Consider the following 23246-nt stretch of genomic DNA (forward strand, 5'->3'; position numbering starts at 1 on the left):
ACAAACCGAGCCGCCACCTTCCCATTGCGCCTCACCCACGGCACCAGTGGGGAGGCCTCTCCCTGCTCCTTCCTTCCGCACCCGCCACCCGGGGCGGGGTAAGAGAGGGAAATTCCTTACAGGCATTACAATGGACACCAAATACACGCGAGGATTGCTGTGACGAAGTAAACTCGCGCTCCCTACCCAGAAAACGGCGAGTGAGTTTGGAGTCATTAAAGCGACTAGGCAGCGGAAGGACCCCACCTGCTTGTGACGCCAGAGGGGAGCGACGGATTTGAAAAGGCGGAAGCTGTAACTAGCGATCGTCGCTTTTCATCCCCGGCTTGGCAGGTGAGCTCCCTTCTTTCAGGGAGGGCGCTGGCCCTCGGGGCGGCTGTGGGTCGCATTGCACTGCCCGACACGCCGCTGGGCGGGGGGTACGAGGCCCCAGGCAGGCTATGGTGAGAGGTGGCGTGTTCTCCCTGAGAGCCTGGCAACGAGAGACCTGCGCTTGCTCCTTATTCCAGCCAGCCCGCTTCGACCATCGCTTGGGGCGTCTAGTCTGGGTCTCGTACAGAGATAGTCCCTTAGCGACACGCAGCAACTACGGGTCAATATGACCAGCTTTCAGCCCAGCCCAGCATGTTTAAACTCCGGTTTTCCTTGACTTGGCAGGGTGATGTCACAATATCTTGTATAATGGTTACGGCCATAGTCTGTGGTTAAAAGCAAACGTGAGGGGAGCTAAGACTGGGATTCCCAGCTTTGTCACTGACTTGCCGGGTGATGTTTGGCTTCCCCGTCTTTACAATGGCAGTTATGGTGCCTATGTATCGCTCAGTAATTTGTGAAGCATAATAGATAGGTCTTTGGATTGAAGGCATTAGAGAAGGGTAAAGTACTATTAACTGGGAAACCTGCTCTGGCTGGCCCTCAAAAGTAAAGGAATATGAATTAAAAGGGGAATTAGGAAAGGTTCCCTCCCTCCTATACACTGGGAACACATTAAACACTTATTCGTTGTTTTGTTTTTTTTTAAAAAAGCATAAGACCATGTCATTTGTTTGTTCTTTAGTTTCATTTACCTCTAAATTAAAGAAAACCCACCTCTATCTTTTTCATTGAAAAAGGGGTAATGACTGCAAGGGAGTCAAATAATGCTGAAAAGTCTTAAGGGCTTCCTTATGCTTTTTTGGGGTGGGGGTGCACGATGACCTTATGATATCTGGAAACATAAGTACTATTGAAACTTGACCTGCATTTATCCCTACAACAGGCTTTTTTTGAGAAGATGCCCAAAGTAAAGAGAAGCAGGAAAGCTCCTCCGGATGGCTGGGAACTGATCGAACCAACATTGGATGAGCTGGATCAGAAAATGAGAGAAGGTAAGTCATGAAGCCAGATGCTGGTTAGCATGTGACCCTGTGATTGTACAATCCTTAAGAGCTTCAGGATACACGTTTTATAAAAGGACAGCAAGTGTGGTTTTTTAAATCTCTTTTCATTAGGGGCTAATAATGAAGATGAAATATTTTGATGGTGATAACTTAGTGTGTTAATTTCCTGCATTGAAAGTTACCCTCTAGAAGACAAATTCCTAATTCTAATTTAAGACACATGGGGTTGGGACATGGCAGAATAAATTATGTGGATCATCTCTGGATCTATGGCTTAATTTGCAAATGAAATGAATATTGTTCTGGGTCCATAGTACTCCACCCAAGCTCTAAGGACTACTGTAGGCCAGGATTGAAGCACACTGATATAACTATGTACAGGGGGAAGCTTGCATTGCAAAGGCCAGCAGTATTTAGTTCTAGTCTGTGCTGTCACTCTTGGTTTCATGGGTGTGCCTGTCCTATCCAATCATTATATCTGCATTTTCCTTACCATCCCTTTAGCGCTTTGACTTCCTTTCCAAAGGGAGTTAATGAGAGTTAAATACCTCCTGTGTGTATTTTTACTTCAGTGAATTTTGTTTTTGACTATCTCCCCACACCCCTTTAAAACTACACTTTTTTTTCTCAGAACAATTGTGCTTTTTTAGGATATATAGTGCTGTATAACTTGTAGGCCACTGACAGTGAAATCTGATTTCTGTGCCCTCTTTCCTCAGCGGAGACTGAGCCTCATGAAGGGAAGAGGAAGGTGGAATCCCTCTGGCCTATCTTCAGAATTCATCACCAGAAAACGCGCTACATCTTTGATCTCTTCTATAAGAGAAAAGCTATTAGCAGAGGTAAAAAGCTTAAATATTTGCTCTTGTGGTGAAGAGATCACAGCTTCCATACGGAGTGTCTGAATCATTAGCCAGTGAGTGTAAACCAGAATTAGATTATTGATGGGAAAGGATTAAATAATTGTTCTTTTTAAAAAAAAAAAAGTGACTTTCCCTCTGTCTGTATTTGCTAGCAAGTGGAACTAGCACTGAGAACTAGATTGTGTAAAGACTAAAACTTTTTAAATAAACTGTTCATTTATCTGCCTCCAATGAGAATTCTGTGGTGCTCACCAGTCACCTCTCTCGTGCAGAACTGTATGAGTATTGTATCAGAGAAGGATACGCTGACAAAAACCTGATTGCAAAGTGGAAGAAACAGGGTTATGAGAACCTCTGCTGCCTGCGCTGTATCCAGACTCGGGATACCAACTTCGGAACTAACTGCATTTGCAGGGTCCCAAAAAGCAAGTTGGAAGTGGTATGAATTTTTTGTTTGCTCTGATGCTATTTTCCTTGCTTGGATTTTGAGCCAGCAGTTAAGACTTACCGTAATTATATTTCCTCTACTACCTTTGACAATAGTATCAATTTCTAGTTTCTTAGCCCTGGATTCTGCTGTTAAGTGGCTATCCTCTGTTTTTCCTGTTTCCTGAAGCATTTGCCCATGAAAATGACATTAAGGGGCTAATATAGACTTGCCCCAGTTACCTCCACATGTAACCAACTAAAATTCTGGTGCAGTGTTTAGGGTGCTAGAACAACACTTGAGACCAGAGCACTTACTTCCTATACATAGTGTCTTGAGCCTAATTACGTATATTACTGTGGCATCTAAGAGCCCTAGTCATAGGCCAGGACCAGATTGTGCTAGGCACTGCACAAACACAGAACAAATCTTGTCTCCTGCAAGTCAGACTGAGCTATTTTTGAGAGGGATTTGACTGTGGCAAAGTACAGTGAAAGGAATCTTAAATACAACTGTCTAGTTTCTGATGTGTTCTCTTTCTTCTTGGTAACTCAAGCTTGTAACATAGCTATAGTGCAGAAGTTCCCACTGCTTTAGATGAAAATTTGTAATCGTAGGAAGGAAAACTGATAGTCCTAGATGTTCTAGTCATGGAACCAATTAACATTCAAGGGATATTCATAGTTCCAGACAGCAGAGTCCCACTGATGCACTTCTTGGCCAAATCTAGTTCTGTAGGATTCTATAATCTTTCTTGGTTGAATATTCACTTCCATTTGTTTTTATAGTAATGCCTGATTCTTGCTTCATCCCCTGAGGGAAGGTGGGGCTTGCATAGGTTCTGCATAATGTTGCATAAAGTGGTGGTGGAAGACTGTATGTAAAGTAGCAGGAAACTCAAGAGTTATGGAAGCTTCAGAGGGCTTCCCCTGTTTGAGATGTAGCATAGTACACTAGTTTTTTTATTAAGAATACTTGTTCTCGATATAAAGTAACTTATCTGGAATGTGGTGACTAATGCTTGTTGTTGCTTTATAGGGGAGAATCATTGAGTGCACTCACTGTGGATGCAGAGGCTGCTCTGGGTGAAATCTTTAAAAACTGGACACTTTTGGGGTTCTGAAAAGTGCTGATTCCACATCATGGACTATTCCTGCTATAATTGTCTTGTATAAACCCTGCAGTGAGTGAAGCTTCCTTTAACAGTTTGAACAGCAATATGCCCACCTGGATCATAAAATGCAGTAGTGAATGATTTTGACTAGTCTTGTATAAACATTTTATTTTAAAATAAAATCTTACCTCCCCCCACAGTGGAGTGGCAGAATCTTGTGACAAGGCAGTTCAAAGATTGATTACACATTCACACACGCAATGGCATATGGCTCTTGGCAACAGAGCTGTATTGTCAGTAATAGAGGCATCTATGAATGGGGTGTAATCCTTAACAAGTGACAAGTCTATGCCATATCCAGGAAGCTGACTTTGTATAGCTATCCCTTTGTCTTTAATAGTAGTGTCCTAATTACAAAGTGACTCCCTAAAGCAAGATAGTGAGGCAGGTATACAGAAACTACTGTACAAGTTCTCTTACTTCAAATTTCAGTGCTAGTGAGGCTAGCTGGCCTGGCTTGTATGGTGTACCACTGGAAAGTCGAGCTTCCTCATTCTCCCTGGGTTACAGCTTTCTGTTAGGAGTGAGTTTCTGGGCTTTGGAATTCTTGTCTGTTACTAAATCTAGCAAATCCCAGACTGCCAACTTTCAAGCCCTGAACACTTCTCTAGGTGGAGGGGAAGGCAGCTTTCAATAAACTGCTTAACAGGAATGGCAGTGTAAGGTTAGTGGGACAGCATAGAGGTACACGCTGAGTACTTAATTTCATGGATAATCACGCCCTTTGGCAAACAGTAAGGAAAGTAACCTAAGGTCAAATGTGTATTGTCTCCTCTTTGAGCCAAAAACTGGCTTAAGGTTGTCAATGTTACAAATGCTTAGCAGCTGTATTCCACAAGCAGCTGTTAGATGGAGAACTTAAAATGCTTAACACTATCATATACTCCATCTCCTCTGCCACATGTGATCACATTGTATCCCTTCTAAAAACAGCAGAAAATGCTTCTGTGGAAAATTAATAGGAAAGTATTTATATCTAAGGGTTTTGACCTTTGAAAAAAATAATCCCCTTACTTTTTACTTCATTTCCTTTGTTACTCAGGTTTTAGGGGTAATGTTAGTTCCCTAAGAAGGTGCTAGTTTCCTCACATAGGGAGCAGCAGACATCAGCTGCTGTTCAGGTCTAAAGGCCCTTTTCTTCAGTGATGCCTGGACATACACAGGCAGATGGAATAAAAAACTGCCTTATGATCTACCTCTGCAGATGAATTGGAGAACCACTGAGTAGTTGTTTCTAACAACTCTGGCAATTCAAACCTCTTACAGAATCTAACACTTATTAAAGCATCTGTTAACAGTAGTGGGAAGCTATGTGAGCTGATGACCACCCAGTCCTTTTTAGTTCTCATTTCTCCTTTCTGGTGAGATGGTACTTTATTAAACAGTCAGAACATACAAGTACAGTGCTGCGAGCTATAAGGCACCTGAAGAAAACAACCCTCCAAATTCCTCTGTCTAGGTAGTTCCAGCATCTGACATAGTGCACATTCCTCACAGGGAGAATACGGACTTGCTCGCAATAGTTACTGTTCCCTGGTGCCCTGGGGCTGGGTGTCCTCTGTACTGCCCTTGGCTGCTGAATCCTTAGTTCTGTATTTTGCCCATGGGTGTGGAGTCTCCTCTGCTACCATTGCTTTTAGCCAGCGGAAATAGTAGCCTCGGAACCCATCAATCTTCTCCAGAAATGTGTTCTTTGACTTATACTGCAAGTGAAAACCCAATAGTACGTGTTATACTATGGAAAAGTAACTAGGCTGCTCTGATTCTGCAAATTGGAAGAAGACAGAATACTCCACTACTAAGCCAATATAGAAAATATTTAGCAGCTGCACTGTACTCTTAACTGTCACCATTTCAGCTGATGCTAAAACAGGTGGTAGATGAGGAAGATATAATTTTATTGGGGCAGGGAGGAAAGGCAGAGATCTTTAAAAATTACTTCCCTCTCCTGCTAGGCATTACATAAACAGACGGTCCTTATCCAAAACAGCTTAGTCGCTTCTGTGCGTTTCCACATTACAATGTTCACTTCAGCCTTAATCGGTTACATTGGTCCTGTCCTAATAAATGACACTGATACTTACCCTGTCAAACTGAGGTGGATACTGAGCTGCAAACTCCAGCTGGCGTATGACAACTTCGTTGGGGGGGACCTGGTTCTTTCTCATGTCTCGTAGGATTTCTGTGAGGTAAGTATAGTCCAACTGCTTCACAGCTGCATTGATAAGGGTGCTGTAGATGTGGGTGTTGGGAGTAATCCCAGACTTCTGAAAACACAGTGTCAGAATTATTAGTGCCTGCTATCTACTACAGAGCTGATCTCTGCAGACCTTTCTGCCTGAGAGATATGAGCACATCCTAACTGAGGAGCTGTGACCAATGTTATTTGACCTCAGTGCTGGCAAGTCACATCACACTTAGGCTAAGAATGCAAGAGCTGAAGCATAAATACTTTTGCCTGCTAACAAGCACTTTGGGAGACGTGTGTCACAACTCCACTGCAGATAAGGGGGAAGGGCCCATTGCCTAGGGAGTACAGCTGCCTTTCCTCTTATGCTTTTGGTTACCTGTACAGTACTAATGAAGTTTACAATCCAATTCTCCTTCCCATGACCTATGCATTAAGCTAGGCTACTGTACCACAAAAGGAGGAGTTGCAGAAAATCTGACTAGAGGGAGTTCTGTTACTTTAGCCTCCGTGAAAGCTCATGTAGAGAAAGGTATAGGATCACTGGCTGCAGGAATCCCATAGTTACTCCTGTCCCAATAACAAAGTAGTAATACTTTCCAGTAGCCAGAGCTGTAGTTTTTGTACCTTCATGTCCAAAAGTAACTGCAGTCCATCTTTCTCTCTGCGGCAGGCTATTGCCAAGTTACAAAACGTCTGTATGTTGGGTGATATTCCCCTCTGCACTAGAGCTGTCAGCATGCCCTGCAAAACACAATACTTTTATACTCAGACCATTCTAGATGATTTAAGGTGCAGCACTGATGGTTTCCAAAATAAGTTCCATCTAGTTCTCTTTAGACAGAAGGCTGCTATCTGAGAATGCAACAGAATCCTCAGGGCTCCAGTAAGTACTTTAAGGGTCCCTTATGGGAGCAGGAGAGAATACAGGATTCTGTGCCTTCTGCTATGAGTAGAGAGTTGATCTCATCACAGGTTAAAAGGCAGCTAACATGACACCAGTATGAAGATAAAAGTTTGCAGTATAGTCATCATTTAGGGTCTCTTATTCTTACCTTTGCACCTTCTAGGTCTCCCAGTTTACTCTTCTTTCTCAACAAAGTATTAAAAAAGGTCACGTCTACTTTCACTTTATGTTCATCCAGGACTGTCAATAAAGAGGATTCTGACTGGCTAAGAGGTTCAAGCAGCTCAGCCAACAGTGTGAAAGTCTTAATATTGGGTGCCACATTGTCCTCTTTCATTTTATTCAAAAACCCCTCCATGTTCCCCATCAAAGCCAGTCTATCGGAGGGCGTTGCTACTGTCCCTAAGGAAACCAAGCTCTTATTGGAGATTTTCAAGTCCAACAAATTGGGCAGGTTGCAAGCAGTCTCAACAAATTGACCTCGGTTTGTTTGAGGTGGATCTGAAATAGCCTGGTTTCTTCTGAAGTCTCCAATCTTACTGCACTCTACTGTCTTATTAGTGAGACCAGCCAATCCAGTTCCCGGCTCAGCCTGAACCTCACTCACATCTTCGTCTTCATGGTTGATTAAGTGCTCCTCAGCTTTTCTGGAATTTTCTTGAAATATTTGTTTTTCCATGGTTTCCACATCCAACTGAGTAGAAATTCCACCATCAGCTCCCTTCCTTTTCTGACCTTTCACCTTTTGACCCCGCCTACCCGATATGAGCTTTACTTGAGTAGGGTTTTCATCTGTGCTTCTTAGCAACAAGTCAGAAGCCACAACTGGGTCACCTATTCCACAATCCCTTGCAGCATGGAGCATCAAATTGTAAATGTAACCATCAGGTTTAATTCCCAATTTAGTCATTTGTCGCCAAACCTGTTTTGAAAGGGAAAAAAGGAGAGAAGCATAGATAGAGTTAATGTATGTGAACTGTGTACAGCATTAAAGAAGTGGGATATTTTTAGTTAGAAGTAATCTGTCATATTTAGACCCAATTATTGTAACATTTTAGGTACCCACCATTGGGGTTTCTAGCTGCACGAACTGGAATGAATACACTTCTTCAACAGAAAAGACCTCCACACCACAGACCAGACATCCATCCAAACTATTATTAGTACAATCCCGTAGTGCACATGGCACTTTATGGGCATCAGATAAGAAGCCTGACTGAGGAGCTTACAGTTTAAGCACCTTCCACCTCCATCAGCTCCAAAGGCCCCTCCCGCAGGTTCCAATCCCAAATTAGAGATACAACAGTTAAATGAAGGAACACTTCAACAGCAAAACACAGGATAGAGTTAGACCTGCAAGGCATATCTGAGGCCACTCTCCTTGTCCTTTATGCAGCCCATGAGAAGGAAGCTGAAGGTCTCTGTGGTGACAGCATGGCCTTTATGCACAATTTCCTAGAGAAGGAAAAGGAAGCTTACAGTTACACCAAGGGAGTTTATTCTGCAGCTGATTGCTTAATTGAAAGTACTGCGTCTCTTGCTGCTCAATGGAATCACTTTTTGGAGACACATCTGCAGCAAACTGCATGGGAGGTCTAAGGACTCCAAGTACTTTAAGCAGAATGATGGCTGCAGAAAAGAGAAAAACAACATCTGACAGCTACTCCAATCTCAGCCTGTCCCAGCTGAAGGTACTATAGGGAATAGTGTAGGAAATCTGGGTGGGATATGGGAAGGAACTGCTCAGCTGCTCCACTGTCAGCCTTTCAAGGAGGAGCTGCAGTAGGGGCAAAAGCAACCGCTTTAGATGAATACACGTTTGTGGAAAAAGGGACCATAAACCTGACCTTTACACAACAGTTAATACTCGAGAGCAGAATTTCAAAACCTCTAAGTCTGAGCCTGCAAAATCCTGTTTTTGTCTGTTTAAACTGAATACTTAAGATATCGAACTACCCAGTCTGATTGCACAACTCAACGCAAGCACAAAAGAGTGATCCTTTGAATTTTTTTTTTTTTAAATCTATTCACCCAAGCTTAAAGGCTAATATAACAATGCATAATTACAACCTGTCTGCAAGAAAAGCCACATGCTTCCCTAAAGTGCTTTGATTAGAGATGGAGATATGTATAGTACAAGAAAATACTCCTCTTTACCTTCAGTACGTCAAAGCATGTCCTGAGATCTGAGCAGATGGCACATACTTTCAGCAGAGCGTGATATGTTATCAGATTCAGCTCCAGATTTTTGCTCTTTAGTTCTTGCCGTAGTTTGAGCGCACTCTGCAGGCCCGAATCTTTCCATGGCGACTCAGCACAGGCATTGAAGAGGGCTGTGTATGTAGCGTCTGTGGGGATTAAACCCCGCTTTTTCATCTACTCTCAGGGGGAAAAAATTTAAGGAAATAATTATATTAAATAAAGAGCCCAGAATTAAGATTAAAAAAATAGTTCCAACTTGTACAGATACCCTGGCGACACATTAGGAAAACCTAAAATAGATTAGATACAACATGTAAGATTCAAGGCTACAGTAAATTCTTGAGCTCCAGTCTTCTGAGTCCCCAAGCAAAGTGGAAACACCCATGGAATGGCATTTTGGAGGAAGTGTCTCCAGAATGAGCTCTTTCTATGGGACAGAACGCGAATGGCTATACTTTAACTCATGAAAGACCCCCATTGTACTACCTGCCAGTGACCCTGGCCCCTTTCTTCGGGAAACAGCTATAATATTTACATCATTGTAAAGTCTGAATGCCTTCTTCACATAGCCGACCCTGCCACAGCCACCAATCAGAACAGTGTAGTTGCTTTCCTCTGGCTGCAGACGCTCTTCCTTCAGCATCTGCACCTCAAACAGCTTCAGAGCCTCTGCCAGCTACAGACATGAGAGACAAAGATGAGAAGGTAAGAGAAGCAGTTCCTTAGCTAACATTTAATAAAGCAGATACATAGACAAATATGGAGACACACTATGATGAGACAAGAGGTGCATGTTTATATTTCACCTTGGGATGGAAACCACTACCTCTCCATTCCTTATGAAGCCACAGAAATGCAATCATAATTCCTCTGCCCAAAAGGGTGACTAGTGAGAGGCCCTCTCCTTCCCACTCAGAGGTTAAGAGCAATTGTCATTTATTATTCATATTACCATAGCGCCTCGGAGCCCCAGTCATAGACCAGGCCTTCATTGTGCTAGATGCTGTACAAACACAGAAAAAAGAGACAGTTCCCTGCCCCCAAAAGCATACAATCCAAGTATGGCTTTAAAATACTCGCAGTCCATGCTAGCCTGGAGAAAGACCAGGAAGTGAATGAACATTCACCCCATGACATGGATTGGAATCTGTTTGCCTCATTTCTCACCTGCAAAAAAGGACTTGATGCCAGGTTAGCAAATTGACTTTTTTTTGCACAGTGGAGATGGGACAGAGAGCTGCAGGGCTTGGCATGGTGAACTGCAAAAGGTGAGGTAGCGAGCCACTGAACAGAGAATTAGTACCTGAGCTCAGGGTGTTTTCCTTATCAAAAGGTAGATTTTATGCTGCACCAGAGTTGATGGAAGCAACAAGAACACAGAAAGGGCATGCACCAGAACTGTACCATTGCACTTTTTGTTATTAGCATATTTTGCATTTTAAGTAGTAGTGTATTTTTCCAGATGTTATCACGATGGACTGATGCTTTTTACAGAGACAAGTAGGGTGACTAGATGTCCTGATTTTATAGGGACAGTCCTGATATTTGGTGCTTTTTCTTATATAGGCTCCTATTACTCCTCACCCCCGTCCTGATTTTTCACACTTGCTGTCTGGTCAGCCTAGAGAGAAGGTAGGTGAGGTAATATCTTTCAGTGGAACAACTTATGCTGGTGAAAGAGACAAGCTTTCAGGCTTATACAGAGCTCTTCTTCAGGTCTTTTAATGTCACTATTACAGCATCTATGTATGTTTGTGGTGGTCCCTGCATGAACTTCTTCCTCTCTCTACTCACTGTCCAGGAACAACTACCATGTTTCCTTTACCGAGATGTCAAAGTCACTGCTTCAGATCAGGGGCAACAAGTCCAACAAAAGAAGAACTTCTAAACTTGGCATCTAGACAAAAAGAGAATATAGCTGGACTGTGCTTTTGATCTTTACTGGTGACTTGGTTCAAGAAGTATGAAAATGCTATATTTCCTGTGTTCTTCTGAGGCCACAAGACCTGATAAGACACTAGTAGTCATTTTTGTGCTGTTTATTAAGATACTCTAATACAGACTAGTGTTCATTGCTCAACACTAAAATAAAAAAATAAATAAATAAAATAATTGGAGATATACCAGTCTCCTAGAACTGGAAGGGACCTTGAAAGGTCATCTAGTCCAGCCTCCTGCCTTCACTAGCAGGACCAATTTTTGCCCCAGATCCTTAAGTGGCCTCCTCAAGGATTGAGCTCACAACCCTGGGTTTAGCAGGCCAGTGCTCAAACCACTGAGCTATCCCTCCCCCCAACTGTTATTAGGGTTTCAACAGCCATGAAATGGGAACCACGCTCTAATAAATGGATTGAAAAGTGGTCTAGTGTTATTGTACGTATTTCTGCATCCTCTGCTGAAATCTAGTTTTAGGATTTTTTTTCCAGCAACACTGTTAAGTGAATCATACCCTCCCAAAGCAACACTACATATAAGGGGAATTATTATCTTTCTTTCTGCAGTTGTGCAATACCATTGTATAGCCTCTCTTTCTTGGTATCATCTGAACTTGGAGCATAAACCCACTAACGACCATTTAGCATTCATATAGCACATTGCACTCTTTAAAGAATTAATTCTCTCCAACACTCCTGTGAATTGGGTAGATAGATATTATTCCTGGGGAAACTGAGGCATATAAGGAGGTAGCCAAACTGTCCTGGGCTTTAACTCTACTTCTGAATTTTTGTCTCCCAGTCCCACAACCAATCTAATAGATCATACTGCCCCTCAATTATCGAATGCTGTTAACTACTCTAGTGATTACAAGACCTGAGAAACCAACCTTGTCTTCCTTTATCAGTGCCTTGCATTGCAGAAAGTACCAGTATGGTGTGTTCTTAGGACCACGTCTAGGTTTCCATTCTGGCTCTTTTTCCTCCTCTTCTTGAAATCTTAAGTTCTGCAACTCTGATGTTGTTTTGTGAAAATATTTTCTAGAAGAAAATTTATTAGATAGGGTTCCGAAGCCTACATCTGCATCACCGTCTTCTGATTCTTCTTCATGTTTCCTGATAGCTTCAGGAGAGCTGGCAGGGTCAATCTGTTTCAAGCCCCGGTTGTGTAACTTACAGAGACCCTGTGATGAGCTGAAAGGCCTCAGCCTCATGCACTGCAGTCTCTGGCCCAGGAATCTGAGCAGACCCGATATATTTTTGGGACACCCTGAAAAGCTCTTTGGAGCTGCCCACAACATTGGAGTGGGACACACCAAGGGATAGCAGCATTTCAGGGAGAACAATCCTCCAGGGAGCTGGCGGGAAACCAACCGCGTGAACCTCATGATGCACCTCCTGTCTCACTCCCCTTCCCGACGAGGTTAAACGTCCATCTCCTAAAGTCAACGAGAAAAGCGATCCGATGAGAGGCGCCTGAGCGGGGTCAGCGCGGGCGGGAGCCACACGAGGCACTAGCAAGGCAGGGGCTGAAGGGCTTTTCCGCGGAGGGTGGAGAAAGCCCAGGACGCTGCACCTGCTGCCAGGGCTAGTGCTAGTCCCAGTCCCAGTCCCAGTCCCAGCCCCTGCACCGGGCTCCTCCCCGAGCAGAGATGGGGGGGAGCGGGGTGTCCAGGCACCTTATGAGCTGCTCTCTCCCGCCCCGCCCACCAGGGGCCAGGCCCCACGAGGAGCCCCCGGGGGGGGCGCTACCGAGTACCGGGGGGGCTGCTGCTGCTGGGGGGGGGCACAGCCCTTCCCGCCCCTCAGCCCCAGCGCGCGCGGCACAACCCCCCTCAACTCACCCGCAACCCTCGCCTCGGCTCGCGCTAGGGGGCGGGGTCCTGGCCGGCTCGCCTTCCCATTGGCGGAGGCGGCCCCGCGCGGTGCATGCTGGGCGCTGGGGGGTCAGAGGTGGCGGCGGGTGAGGGGTGAGATCCCAGCATCCCGCGGGCGGGCGGTCCGGAGCGGCTGAGCCGGTGGCCCCGCCGGCCCCCAACTCCGCGAGTCCCCGGCCCAGGCCCCCGCCCCGCCGCCACCATGCAGGAGCTCATCGCCAGCGTGGACCACATCAAGTTCGACCTGGAGATCGCGGTGGAGCAGCAGCTGGGGGCGCAGCCCCTGCCCTTCCCCGGCATGGACAGTGCGTGAGGGGCCGGGAAGTCCGCTCCCCATCGCCACCCCCGGGGGGACCCCCCCTCTCCTGCGGAGACCCCACCCCATGGTCCCGGGGGGGAACCCCCCCTTTCCTGCGAAGACCCCACCCCATGGTCCCGGGGGCGGGGAACATCCCCCCTGTGGAGACCCCACCCCAGGGTCCCGGGGGGGAACCTCCCCCTCCTGCGGAGACCCCACCCCATGGTCCCGGGGGCGGGGAACCCCCCCTCCTGCGGAGACCCCACCCCATGGTCCCGGGGGGGACCCCCCCTCTCCTGCGGAGACCCCACCCCATGGTCCCGGGGGGGACCCCCCCCTCTCCTGCGGAGACCCCACCCCATGGTCCCGGGGGCGGGGAACCCCCCCCTCTCCTGGGGAGACCCCACCCCATGGTCCCGGGGGCGGGGACCCCCCCTCTCCTGGGGAGACCCCACCCCATGGTCCCGGGGGCGGGGAACCCCCCCCTCTCCATGGTCCCTCTCCTGGGGAGACCCCACCCCATGGTCCCAGGGGTGGGGAACCCCCCCTCTCCTGGGGAGACCCCACTCCATGGTCCCGAGGGGGAACCCCCCTTTCCTGCGGAGACCCCTCCCATTGTCCCAGGGGCGGGGAACATCCCTTGTGCGGAGACCCCACCCCATGGTCCCGGGGGCGGGGAACCCCCCCCTCTCCTGGGGAGACCCCACCCCATGGTCCCGGGGGGGGGAACAACCCCCTCTCCTGCGGAGACCCTACCCTATGGTCCCGGGGGGGGACACACCCCCACTCCTGGGGAGACCCCACCCCATGGTCCCGGGCGGGACCCTCTCCTGGGGAGACCCCACCCCATGGTCCCGGGGGCAGGGAACCCCCCCTCTCCTGGGGAGACCCCACCCCATGGTCCCGGGGGTGGGGAACCCCCCCTCTCCATGGTCCCAGCGGGGATCCTCCCTCTTCTGGGGAGACCTCATCCCATTGTCCTGGGGGGAATCTCCCTCTCCTGGGGAGACCCCACCCCATGGTCCCGGGGGTGGGGAACCCCCCCCTCTCCATGGTCCCAGCGGGGATCCTCCCTCTCCTGGGGAGACCTCATCCCATTGTCCTGGGGGGAATCTCCCTCTCCTGCGGAGACCCTACTCCATGGTCCCGGGGGGGGAACACCCCCTCTCCTGGGGAGACCCCACCCTATGGTCCCGGGGGGGAACACCCCCCTCTCCTGCGGAGACTCCACCCCATGATCTGGGGGGTAAACACCCCTCTCCCCTGGGGAAAACCCCCTCCTTCCTTTCCTCACCCCACCCTTGTGTGAGAGGCTCCTCCATATCTTTCTTCCTACTTCTATCCTTCATCCCTTTAACCTACCCCCCAACCGCAGCATTGGGCAGATGGCCCCACAGGTGCTCATTCATGGCCTAATGGAATGTGTTTTGTATTTTGGTGTCTGATCTGCATGATTATTGCTTGAAAACAGACTTTCTCATTAATTAAGGGACAGTAGGGATCAGATTACTGTGAGGTAGGTCAGCATTAGTATCCTCACCTTATTGATGGGGAAAACGATTGGACAGAGAGGTGAAGTGACTTGTTCCTGGTCACACCAGGTCTGTGGCTGAACCTCAAAACCTTGTGTTCTGATGATTGACACCAGTAGTGGGAGGAGAGGCACCCTTTAACAATATGTGCTGGCTAGCCTAGTGTCCCTGTGTTTGACTCTGTTTGCTCACTGCAGATGCCCTAAGTCAGGGTCATTGTGCATAACAAGGGGCAGTGTGCTGCTGACCACTCTGTACTTGTTCAGTGGATAAATACTGTATGAGATTTCAGTCTCCAGGACTGGACAGGTTCTTTCATAAATGTGAAACTGAATTAAAAGTAACAAAAAATAGTCTGAAGAGCCAAATGGCTGAGACCAGCACAAGAAAGTTCATATATTCCATTAACATGCAGTTTGCCAGGGGGATTTTTAATACTGCTCGACTGTTTTTGATGCCCAGAACTAGCTCATCTCCAGATGGAAGGAAACACTTTTAACATGGCTGCAGAGTTTCAGAAACCTTCACTGTGAATATTTTTTTCTCCACAGAATCGGGTGCTGCTGTCTGTGAATTTTTTTTAAGAGCTGCCTGTGGAAAAGGCAAGTGACATTCCTAATACTATATTCTGACAGAAACAAAAATAGGAGAAATAGGGGTGTTGGCAGTTCATTAATTACATTATCTTAATTTATAACACCCTAGTTATATTGCAGGGGTTGGGGAGAGAGACAGTGAAATGGAGATCAAGAGGGACTATGTTTCACGCAGTAGAGCTCTCCAAAGCGAAGATGCAATGGTGGGATCCCTATAAGGTGGATGATGCGTGAACTAAGAAATTCAAGAGGGTGAGGCTTGAATTGATTACATACAAACCCTTTTGAGGGGTTTGGGCAATGGTAGTGATAGGCACTGGGTACTAGACTGCCATGCAGAGGACCTGGCTGTTGAACTCCCAGCCATCCATGTGGATAAACAGAAGACCTCGCTTTTCTAAGGCTGTCAGTTCAGGACCTTTCACTAGCACTAAATGGTAAATTCATATGCAAATGTAAAGACTTCTGAAACTCCTCCTCTTCTAGGATTCAAACAAAGGACCACCATTGCCCTGTAGGCCTGCACGAAGCTTCTTGCACTAAAAGTTCCAACTGTTCATTCTTTCTTCTCCCCTCTCCACCTATAGGAGGCATGTGTCCTTTCCGACACATCAGTGGAGAAAAAACAGTTGTTTGCAAACACTGGCTCCGAGGGCTGTGCAAGAAGGGAGACCAGTGTGAGTTCCTTCATGAGTATGACATGACCAAGATGCCTGAGTGTTATTTCTACTCCAAATTTGGTAAGGGGTGTTGTGGCTTCTCATTCACTTGCCAGTGTGGGAATATGACTGGCAAAGAGGACCCTGGTATATACCTGTCATCTCTGCTTCATCTGCCCTCTCTACCCTTCTCTGTCTGCTACTGATGCTTGTTAGATTGTAATTTACACGCTCTGATCAGATCTGTTTAGTTCCACATTGTATTTTACCCCCTTAACTCTTCACACATTTAAAATGTTTTGTCCTTCATAGCTTGCCCTAACTTGAATAGGTGGTCTCTACATGAATTATTTTTTCAGCAGATGATGAGTGACAGGAGGCTTAAGGGTCCAAAAATTGAATGCCTCAACCTTCAGCTCTGGAGACCTGGGCTAAATTAAATTAACATATTGAGGCAACTTGTTAGAAAATTATAGTCCCGTAGGTTTCCTTGGATCAAGGTTAGCATGTAATTTGTAGTTTCGCCACACTTTTGCTGCATTACATGTTTAGTTTTGCTGTAATTGCTTCCCTTCCCAGTGTACTTTATTTTTAAATGCACATCTAAATAATCCAATCTAGCAAAATCTTACTCACCTGCAGTGAGTATTTGTTGTTGTTGGTAAAGGGCAGGCAAACAGATTTTGTGCCTGGATTTAGAAATATTCATGACAGTTTTGCTGGGACTAGATGACCTAGGTATTGTTTTGGGAGGGGATTCTACCTCACACGTGCTCTGTTTCCTAAAGTGTGTGTTTGGCTTTGGTACAGGAGAGTGCAGTAACAAAGAATGTCCGTTCTTGCACATTGACCCAGAGTCTAAGATCAAAGACTGCCCCTGGTATGACAGAGGCTTCTGTAAACATGGTATGTATGGTGCATAGGTGCTGCTTTTGTGGCTATAAAAATGAGGCTAATGTAATCCACCTCCCATATGTGCCACTGGTAGGTGCTGGTGTATGTGTGTAATATATGTGATCTACGAAGTTTTATGTTGTAGGTCCCCTCTGCAGACACAGACACACTCGAAGAGTCATTTGTGTGAATTACCTGGTGGGATTCTGTCCGGAAGGGCCTGCTTGTAAATTCATGCAGTGAGTATGTTCTAGGGTCTTTTCTGTCATCTGTAGTTTCCTCTCTGATCAGTTAACCATCAGGTCTATCTTACTATATTGCACCCATCAGTGTAGAACATTTGCAGCACTGATGCAATAACTGTACTGTACCACACAGCTGAAGTTTTGTTCATATTTGAGTTTACCTCTTAAAAGTGAAAAGAATTTGTAGTCAGGATGATCAAAAGAGATTGGTGTGATTTGCCCAACGTTCCCCAAGAAGACACTGAAAATGTCAGTCAGTGCTTGTATGGTCAATACAACTTGTACAAAGCAATTTAATTAATTACAGTTGATCTGGTCCTCTTAACTCTAGACACGTTATTCCAGCAGTTAGCTTTCAGCTACACAACTGTTTTATTTCATAGTATATATTTTTTTAATCCTTGCATATGAGTCAGTTCATTCAGTGGTCAAAATTGGTATGGACATTTACTATATTGCATTGCATTTTCCAAATATCAGACTAAGGAGGCAAGTGGCTATTTAGATATTTACACACACAACTCTGGGACATCAAACAAAGGTTGTGAGGACAACTGCAGATTCGATGAGTATATATCCCAGAATGCTTCACAGCTGCATACAGAAATACTCTTTACTGTCTCAGTACCTCCCCTACCACTTTAGTTTATAAAGGCTAAGCAGCAGAACGAAGGAGAGAAGGTCCACTTGTTGTGAAGCACAGTTTAGATAACTAAAGGTTTGCTTTGCTCTCTGGACAGTTATTTGTCTTTTAAGGAACTAGTTCAGTGCTGTGGTGGTGGTATATGCCAATTTCTGGTTTGAGTATCAATTCTCTATGTGTCTCTTTTCTCTTTGTGTGTTTATAAACCAGTCCTCGATTTGAACTGCCTATGGGAACCACAGAGCAACCACCACTGCCTCAGCCAACACAACCACAGCAAAAGGTACACGACTTCCCTGCCTCTCCCAGAGACAACACATTCGAAGCACAACTCATTTAGATAACAAATTTGACTCTCTTTTTAAAGAGGGCATGTGGTGTAGTGGTTAGAACAGGAACAAGCCATCAGGACTCTTATCCTACTCATTGTGTCTTGGGCAAACATCTGGAAAATGGGGTAATTCTTTCCTATTTCACAGACATATTGAAACTTGACCAAAAGTTTTTAAAGAACTTTGTGATCATTGGAGGAAATCCACCATAAAAATGCAAAGTATTATCCTTTTCCTCTCTCCTCTTACTTTTGGCATTGATCACAATTGCTGCCTTCTTCATTCTGGGGTTGTTTTTTTTTTTCCTTCTAGCTGAACCCCTGATTTCCTTATTCTGCTGTTGCCACCTTCCTTCAGCTGAGAGGGCAAATGCATGGCCAGTAGTGACAGTTCTGTTCCATGGACTGTCTGGAAGGTGGGCACTGTGTAAGCATTAAGCAGTGCACCTGAGCTCTGCTACACTGACAAGCACAAGTCCTAAGATCACTCGTATATTGCAGTGTAAGCCCTCGGTCACAGAGCACTACCATGTTACATAGTATATCATATACATCTGTGTTTTCTTTCTTCCAAGCAACCATCTGCCAGATTAAAATAATAAATCTGCTTGACACCTGTCATGGAGCTCTAATGGACATATCTGGCAGCCTCGCCCAGCTCTGTAGATCGGTTTTGTGAGGGAAGTCTTGGTTGCGAGGTCAAGCCCTGTATGCCCTATTGTTTCTGAACTTTCATCTCTGGTGCTTGGGCTGGCAGATAAATTTTCCTCTGAATTTATTTAGAAGGTTATCATTCAATGTGTGGGATGTTCTCTTCCCTCCCAGCAAAATAACAATCCGCCATTACAAAGGTCATCATCCTTGATCCAGTTAACGAGTCAGAACTCTTCTCCCAACCAGCAGAGGACCCCACAAGTCATCGGTGTTATGCAGTCTCAAAGCAACAATGTGGGGAACAGAGGTCCCCGGCCGCTGGAGCAGGTCACCTGTTACAAGGTAACTCTCAGAGGGTGTTTGTATTTGAAAAATGCAAAGTAAAAGTCACCTAAACTGACTAGTGCATCCTTTATGCTGCTAGCCACCTGTCACATCGCTTTTCAACTTGGTGCAGATTGCAGTAAAGGGAACAGGTGGCTGAGTTGCTGGGGCAGCAGGGCCTGTGAAGAAGCACTGACATTGTAAAGAAAAGTATTGAAATGTATGCACTGGTTATTAGACATGTATTTTGGACAGTGGGTGCAGCTTGGGATCAGGGAGTTAGTATTGAGCTATGGAGCCTGTGGGTTACCAGTTACCTAGTCTGTGGGTTGGTAATGACTGTTAGATGGCCCCTCGGTGGCCTGTATGAAATGATTCAATGCACTTGATCCACTTGCTAATCACAGAAAACCCCACTGGTGCCAGTTAAAAGGACACTGTCAACCCGAAATTGAGCCAGTTTCAAAAAACGTCTTAAAAGTAGTTTCAGATGCTATCCCTGCGCCTGAGTGTTCCTCCTTGCATTTTGCTATTTTTAAAAAGGCTTCTCCCCTGTTGCTGTGTGAAAAACTCACCCAAACAGGGGGAAGTGACTATACACAGTCAAATCCAGAAAGGCTGAAGATGGTTCTGCCACAGCACACGTAGCTCCTGCCAAACCGAGAAACAAGACGTCAAACCCAAATTCCTCAGTTAGTGGTGCAGGCAGCTCCTCAATGAAACTGAAACCTCATTTTCCATGAACATTTTGCAGAAACATCCCCAAATGCTACTGTAGGTAGCAAAGGATCTTCTTAGCCACTCTTTTCAGTGAGTCTGCCCAAGATGAGCACTAGCATTAATAATGAACCTAAACATTTCTTTATTCCAAACTAAGTCTCTTAATAATCCAAACATAAAACTAAGACTTTTTTTGGACTCATTCCGTCATTATCTTCTATAACTTTGACATTTATTCTGGCTACATGATTATAACAGCAAACATCTGAATCAGTTTCACTGAGAATCTCAAAGGCTCCAATTTAATACAATACTTGGGTTTCAGTGAAGGCAAAGGGCCTAAACCTACCCACTACATTTATCCTTGTGAGTCTTGCCATTAACTTCCTTTGTAGCAGAAACTCTAATTGGGGCTAGTTGTATGTCATAGTTGGGGGGAGAGCAGGGGAGAAGTCATAGGCTTTCAAAGCTCTTTTATGACTAATCTATGCAGCGCTGTTGCCTTTGTCAAAGGTAAAGCAGGAAAGCAGCACAAAAGAGGATATGGGGGCAGCAGCAGTTCTCTTCTCCCTCCCTCTCCGTTCTCTCTCTCACCACAGGGCTTCCCCACCAGGCACAGGGATCGTATGTTTAACAGGTTCTAACATTTCAGTCAGATTTTTATTGGAAAATAAAGGATATTTTGATTTCAGTTAGTTACCCCATGACTCGTGTCGTGCATTTGCTTGGTTTTATTATCAACGCACGACTTTCCATTTTTCTGCAGCTGTAGCATTGAAAAGTCACTACCCTACCCAAGGCTAAGCAGTTTCTCTGCATAGTCATCAATAAAAGAGTGCTATAGGCTGGGATTTAAGGAAGTAATTCAAATAAATTGCACATCTGGAGAAAGTAGGAGGGTCAGACTAGGATATGTCATGGCTTCACGGCTTAGAAGGCTGTTTGTTTCAGAGCATAGAAAGCATCTTTTGTTCAGATTGTGTTTTACCCTTGTAGTCCAGGGTGACTGACAAGGAGATGCTCATCTGAACTTCTATGTTCATCATACATACTGGTCAGAGCAGTGTCCTTGAGACTTCAGGTGCTGAAATATAGCAGGTAAAAAGCCCCCGTCTCTACAGCAGAGTAATGCAGTTAGATCTCCTCAGGGCTTTGAGTGTCTCTTTTGCAGCCCTTTCCCATTGGTAGTGCCAAGAACACCAACGTTCAGAGGAAACCTGGGTCTTCAGGTTATAGTGGCAGGCAAGTTCTGGTCCTAACAGTCAAGTGGCCCCAAAAGGGTCTGTGGCAAGAATCTCATTTATGGTATAGTACAGAATGCATTAACTTACTGAATATTGTCTCTTGTGGTCAAATGGCATCGCTTCCAAACTAGAACTACTTGCCAGTTGATTTGTTAAAGGCAGTTTTGGGAAAAGCCACAATAACTTCACTTTTTTCCTTCCTAGTGTGGTGAAAAAGGACATTACGCCAACAGATGCACCAAAGGACACCTGGCCTTTCTAAGCGGACAGTGAGACAGCATAGAGGGAGGAGAGTGCAAGGAGGTTCTTTACACTGGGGAAAGGTTTCCACCTAGCACTATTTCTTGAACTATCGATCAGTTTTGTTTTGTTTTTTAACGCCATTAGTGAAAGAACTGTGGCCAGGGGCTGGCTGCTGATAAACATTTTTGTAACTGTCCAATTTTTTTATGTTTTAACCTTTTAAAATAGATCTTGGCCTCTGCCTTCTTTCACTGAGCCTAGCTGGGAGGTAGATCTAACGGCAAATAGATGTGCAAACCCTCACCAACGTAACATTCAGCGTAATACACATCTTGCTCCAGTGTGTTTCTGTAAAGGATAGCCTTTGGGAACCTCCAACCTTTCAGCAATGCTTCTTCAAGGAGGAAGACAGACTGGAAGAACTAGTACTTGAAATGCCTCCCACTTCAGTGAGGGAGCTTGTCATGCAGTTCTTGGAAGGAGGCCCTATGTTCCCTTATTCAATCTGAGGTTTCTTAACCTCCTCTGATGGCTTACATAACATGTTGTGTACCAAGATGTAAAGTATTTGTCCGACTGCAATAAAAGTTTGTATGCTTTGGCCGGAAGCATTTCACCTCGCTATTGTGCAGGGTGAGAAGTTGGTCCTTGTATGTGAAAACCACTTGTAGGGGAATGAATGTACATTTATGGTTTTAACTGAAATCACAAAAGCATTGGCTGTAGAAGAGGCGCAGGTCTGTTCGCACCATGGCAACCCTGAACTCAGACCTGAAGTAGCTTTGAAGGTGTAACAGTGTATGGATACCAACAGATGAAGTTAGCTGGCATTCCCACAAGCATCTTCACAGGCTCTCAAAACAAATAAATGGAACTATGTTTTCTTGAGATTGCTTTTGGATTGGACTCTTGAGTGTTAGAGTATCCTCTTAGGAGCATGTTTTTCCAAGCCAAAACACCTTAATTTTGTAAGACTTTATTTCAAAGGGCCAATGACAAAGGGAATTAAAAAAAAAAAAAAAGCCCAGCTCTTGTACCTGGACTATGTGAGCTTTTTCTAGTCTCAAGCATCTATCTACATTTGCTTATCTGCCTTTGTGTTTTTTCCTTCCTGTTTTAAAGTTGGCTGTAAAACTTAGGTTGTGATTTTTTCATGAAAAGGGTAATGTATGCCTGGGAAGTGATAAGACCCTGTGTTGGTTTAAATGATTACACAGGACTGTTGATTTAAAAAAAAAATTGTAGAAGAAGCTGTACTTACTGATACGCCCTCTAGTACACAGTGGGATATTCAGGCTTAAAAGTTAAAATTAAATCCACAGGTGTAAGTTGGCTGACTGTAGCACTGCTCATTCTGCATTTTTCAGAACACACACATCAAGCCTTCTGTCCCTGCAGTCTATAAACAGGTGCTAAACTTGTTTGTACTTCCAGCACAGGGCTGTTAGAAACTGCATCTCTAAGCAAGTACCCAGTCTACACTTTGTAAACTAAAGCATATCTGCTTGAGAGTATGGTTAGCTTGCATAAGTAACTTTTTTCAAGCCAGACAGTAATTTTATCTTTATAATACTGCTGAACACAGAAGTGACCCCTGCCATCCTCCAGCAAGACCTTTATTCTAACCATGTTCTTAATAGGCAGGGGCCTCTGTACCCTCTTAACAGCTGTTAGCTTTAGACAAACAACCTCTTGTACCTTATCCATATAGCACTCACCCCTGCATCCTTCTGAACAGTGGCATCATTACTTACTGATGTGTTTTGTTAATGTAGGTGGTCCCAAGCACATCAAAGCTGTGCTTCTTTAAGTGACAACCATGTACTCCATTGCTTATTTAGACTTTCACCATCATGGTTGGAAGCATCAGCTGGCAAACATTTGCTGCTGTAGAAGTTTCATTTCATCCCTC

At 45.2% G+C, this 23246-nt stretch overlaps 3 protein-coding genes across 7 annotated transcripts; 2 read left to right on the plus strand and 1 right to left on the minus strand.

Moving 5' to 3' along the window:
• The first annotated feature begins 117 nt into the window (after positions 1–117).
• BUD31 (BUD31 homolog) lies at positions 118–4024 on the plus strand. Of its 3 annotated transcripts, none has more exons than XM_039490449.1 (5): positions 118–333; positions 1259–1367; positions 2099–2221; positions 2515–2681; positions 3708–4024. In XM_039490449.1, the coding sequence occupies exons 2-5, from the start codon at positions 1274–1276 to the stop codon at positions 3756–3758; spliced, it is 435 nt and encodes a 144-aa protein (XP_039346383.1). In that variant the 5' UTR covers positions 118–333; positions 1259–1273; the 3' UTR covers positions 3759–4024. The 3 variants fall into 3 exon arrangements, with proteins under 3 accessions (XP_039346383.1, XP_039346382.1, XP_039346384.1); XM_039490448.1 differs by lacking the exon at positions 118–333 and adding an exon at positions 422–443; XM_039490450.1 differs by lacking the exon at positions 118–333 and adding an exon at positions 713–875.
• PTCD1 (pentatricopeptide repeat domain 1) lies at positions 3932–13038 on the minus strand. The gene is made up of 9 exons (XM_039490443.1): positions 12919–13038; positions 11965–12513; positions 9676–9816; positions 9096–9314; positions 8292–8393; positions 7087–7860; positions 6659–6775; positions 5928–6110; positions 3932–5546 (listed from the first exon to the last, which is right to left on the minus strand). Exons 2-9 carry the CDS (start codon positions 12460–12462, stop codon positions 5367–5369), a joined length of 2214 nt encoding a protein of 737 aa, XP_039346377.1. The 5' UTR covers positions 12463–12513; positions 12919–13038; the 3' UTR covers positions 3932–5366.
• Positions 13006–22283, plus strand: CPSF4 (cleavage and polyadenylation specific factor 4). 3 transcript variants are annotated; one of them, XM_039490446.1, is made up of 8 exons: positions 13006–13256; positions 15333–15383; positions 15965–16117; positions 16847–16942; positions 17076–17169; positions 18029–18101; positions 19050–19145; positions 21296–22283. In XM_039490446.1, the coding sequence occupies exons 1-8, from the start codon at positions 13154–13156 to the stop codon at positions 21362–21364; spliced, it is 735 nt and encodes a 244-aa protein (XP_039346380.1). In that variant the 5' UTR covers positions 13006–13153; the 3' UTR covers positions 21365–22283. The 3 variants fall into 3 exon arrangements, with proteins under 3 accessions (XP_039346380.1, XP_039346381.1, XP_039346379.1); XM_039490447.1 differs by having other exon boundaries at positions 19053–19145; XM_039490445.1 differs by having other exon boundaries at positions 13010–13256; positions 18975–19145.
• Positions 22284–23246: the final 963 nt, after the last annotated feature.

The sequence above is a fragment of the Mauremys reevesii genome, linkage group 10, assembly GCF_016161935.1.
Source record: "Mauremys reevesii isolate NIE-2019 linkage group 10, ASM1616193v1, whole genome shotgun sequence".
Taxonomy (NCBI): domain Eukaryota; kingdom Metazoa; phylum Chordata; order Testudines; family Geoemydidae; genus Mauremys; species Mauremys reevesii.

What these genes read in the sequence shown, in the direction of transcription:
- BUD31 (XM_039490448.1), top strand. An exon ending in GGATCAGAAAATGAGAGAAG is followed by an intron (nt 1,368 to 2,098) that starts GTAAGTCATGAA and finishes CTCTTTCCTCAG; the next exon opens with CGGAGACTGAGCCTCATGAA. An exon ending in GAGAAAAGCTATTAGCAGAG is followed by an intron (nt 2,222 to 2,514) that starts GTAAAAAGCTTA and finishes TCTCTCGTGCAG; the next exon opens with AACTGTATGAGTATTGTATC.
- CPSF4 (XM_039490445.1), top strand. Translation starts at nt 13,154, where the DNA reads ATGCAGGAGCTCATCGCCAGCGTGGACCACATCAAGTTCGACCTGGAG. An exon ending in GCCCTTCCCCGGCATGGACA is followed by an intron (nt 13,257 to 15,332) that starts GTGCGTGAGGGG and finishes TTTTCTCCACAG; the next exon opens with AATCGGGTGCTGCTGTCTGT. An exon ending in CAACACAACCACAGCAAAAG is followed by an intron (nt 18,102 to 18,974) that starts GTACACGACTTC and finishes CTTCCCTCCCAG; the next exon opens with CAAAATAACAATCCGCCATT.
- PTCD1 (XM_039490443.1), bottom strand. Translation starts at nt 12,462, where the DNA reads ATGAGGTTCACGCGGTTGGTTTCCCGCCAGCTCCCTGGAGGATTGTTC. An exon ending in GAGACCTAGAAGGTGCAAAG is followed by an intron (nt 6,776 to 7,086) that starts GTAAGAATAAGA and finishes TGTGTTTTGCAG; the next exon opens with GGCATGCTGACAGCTCTAGT. An exon ending in AGTTACTTTTGGACATGAAG is followed by an intron (nt 6,111 to 6,658) that starts GTACAAAAACTA and finishes CTGTGTTTTCAG; the next exon opens with AAGTCTGGGATTACTCCCAA.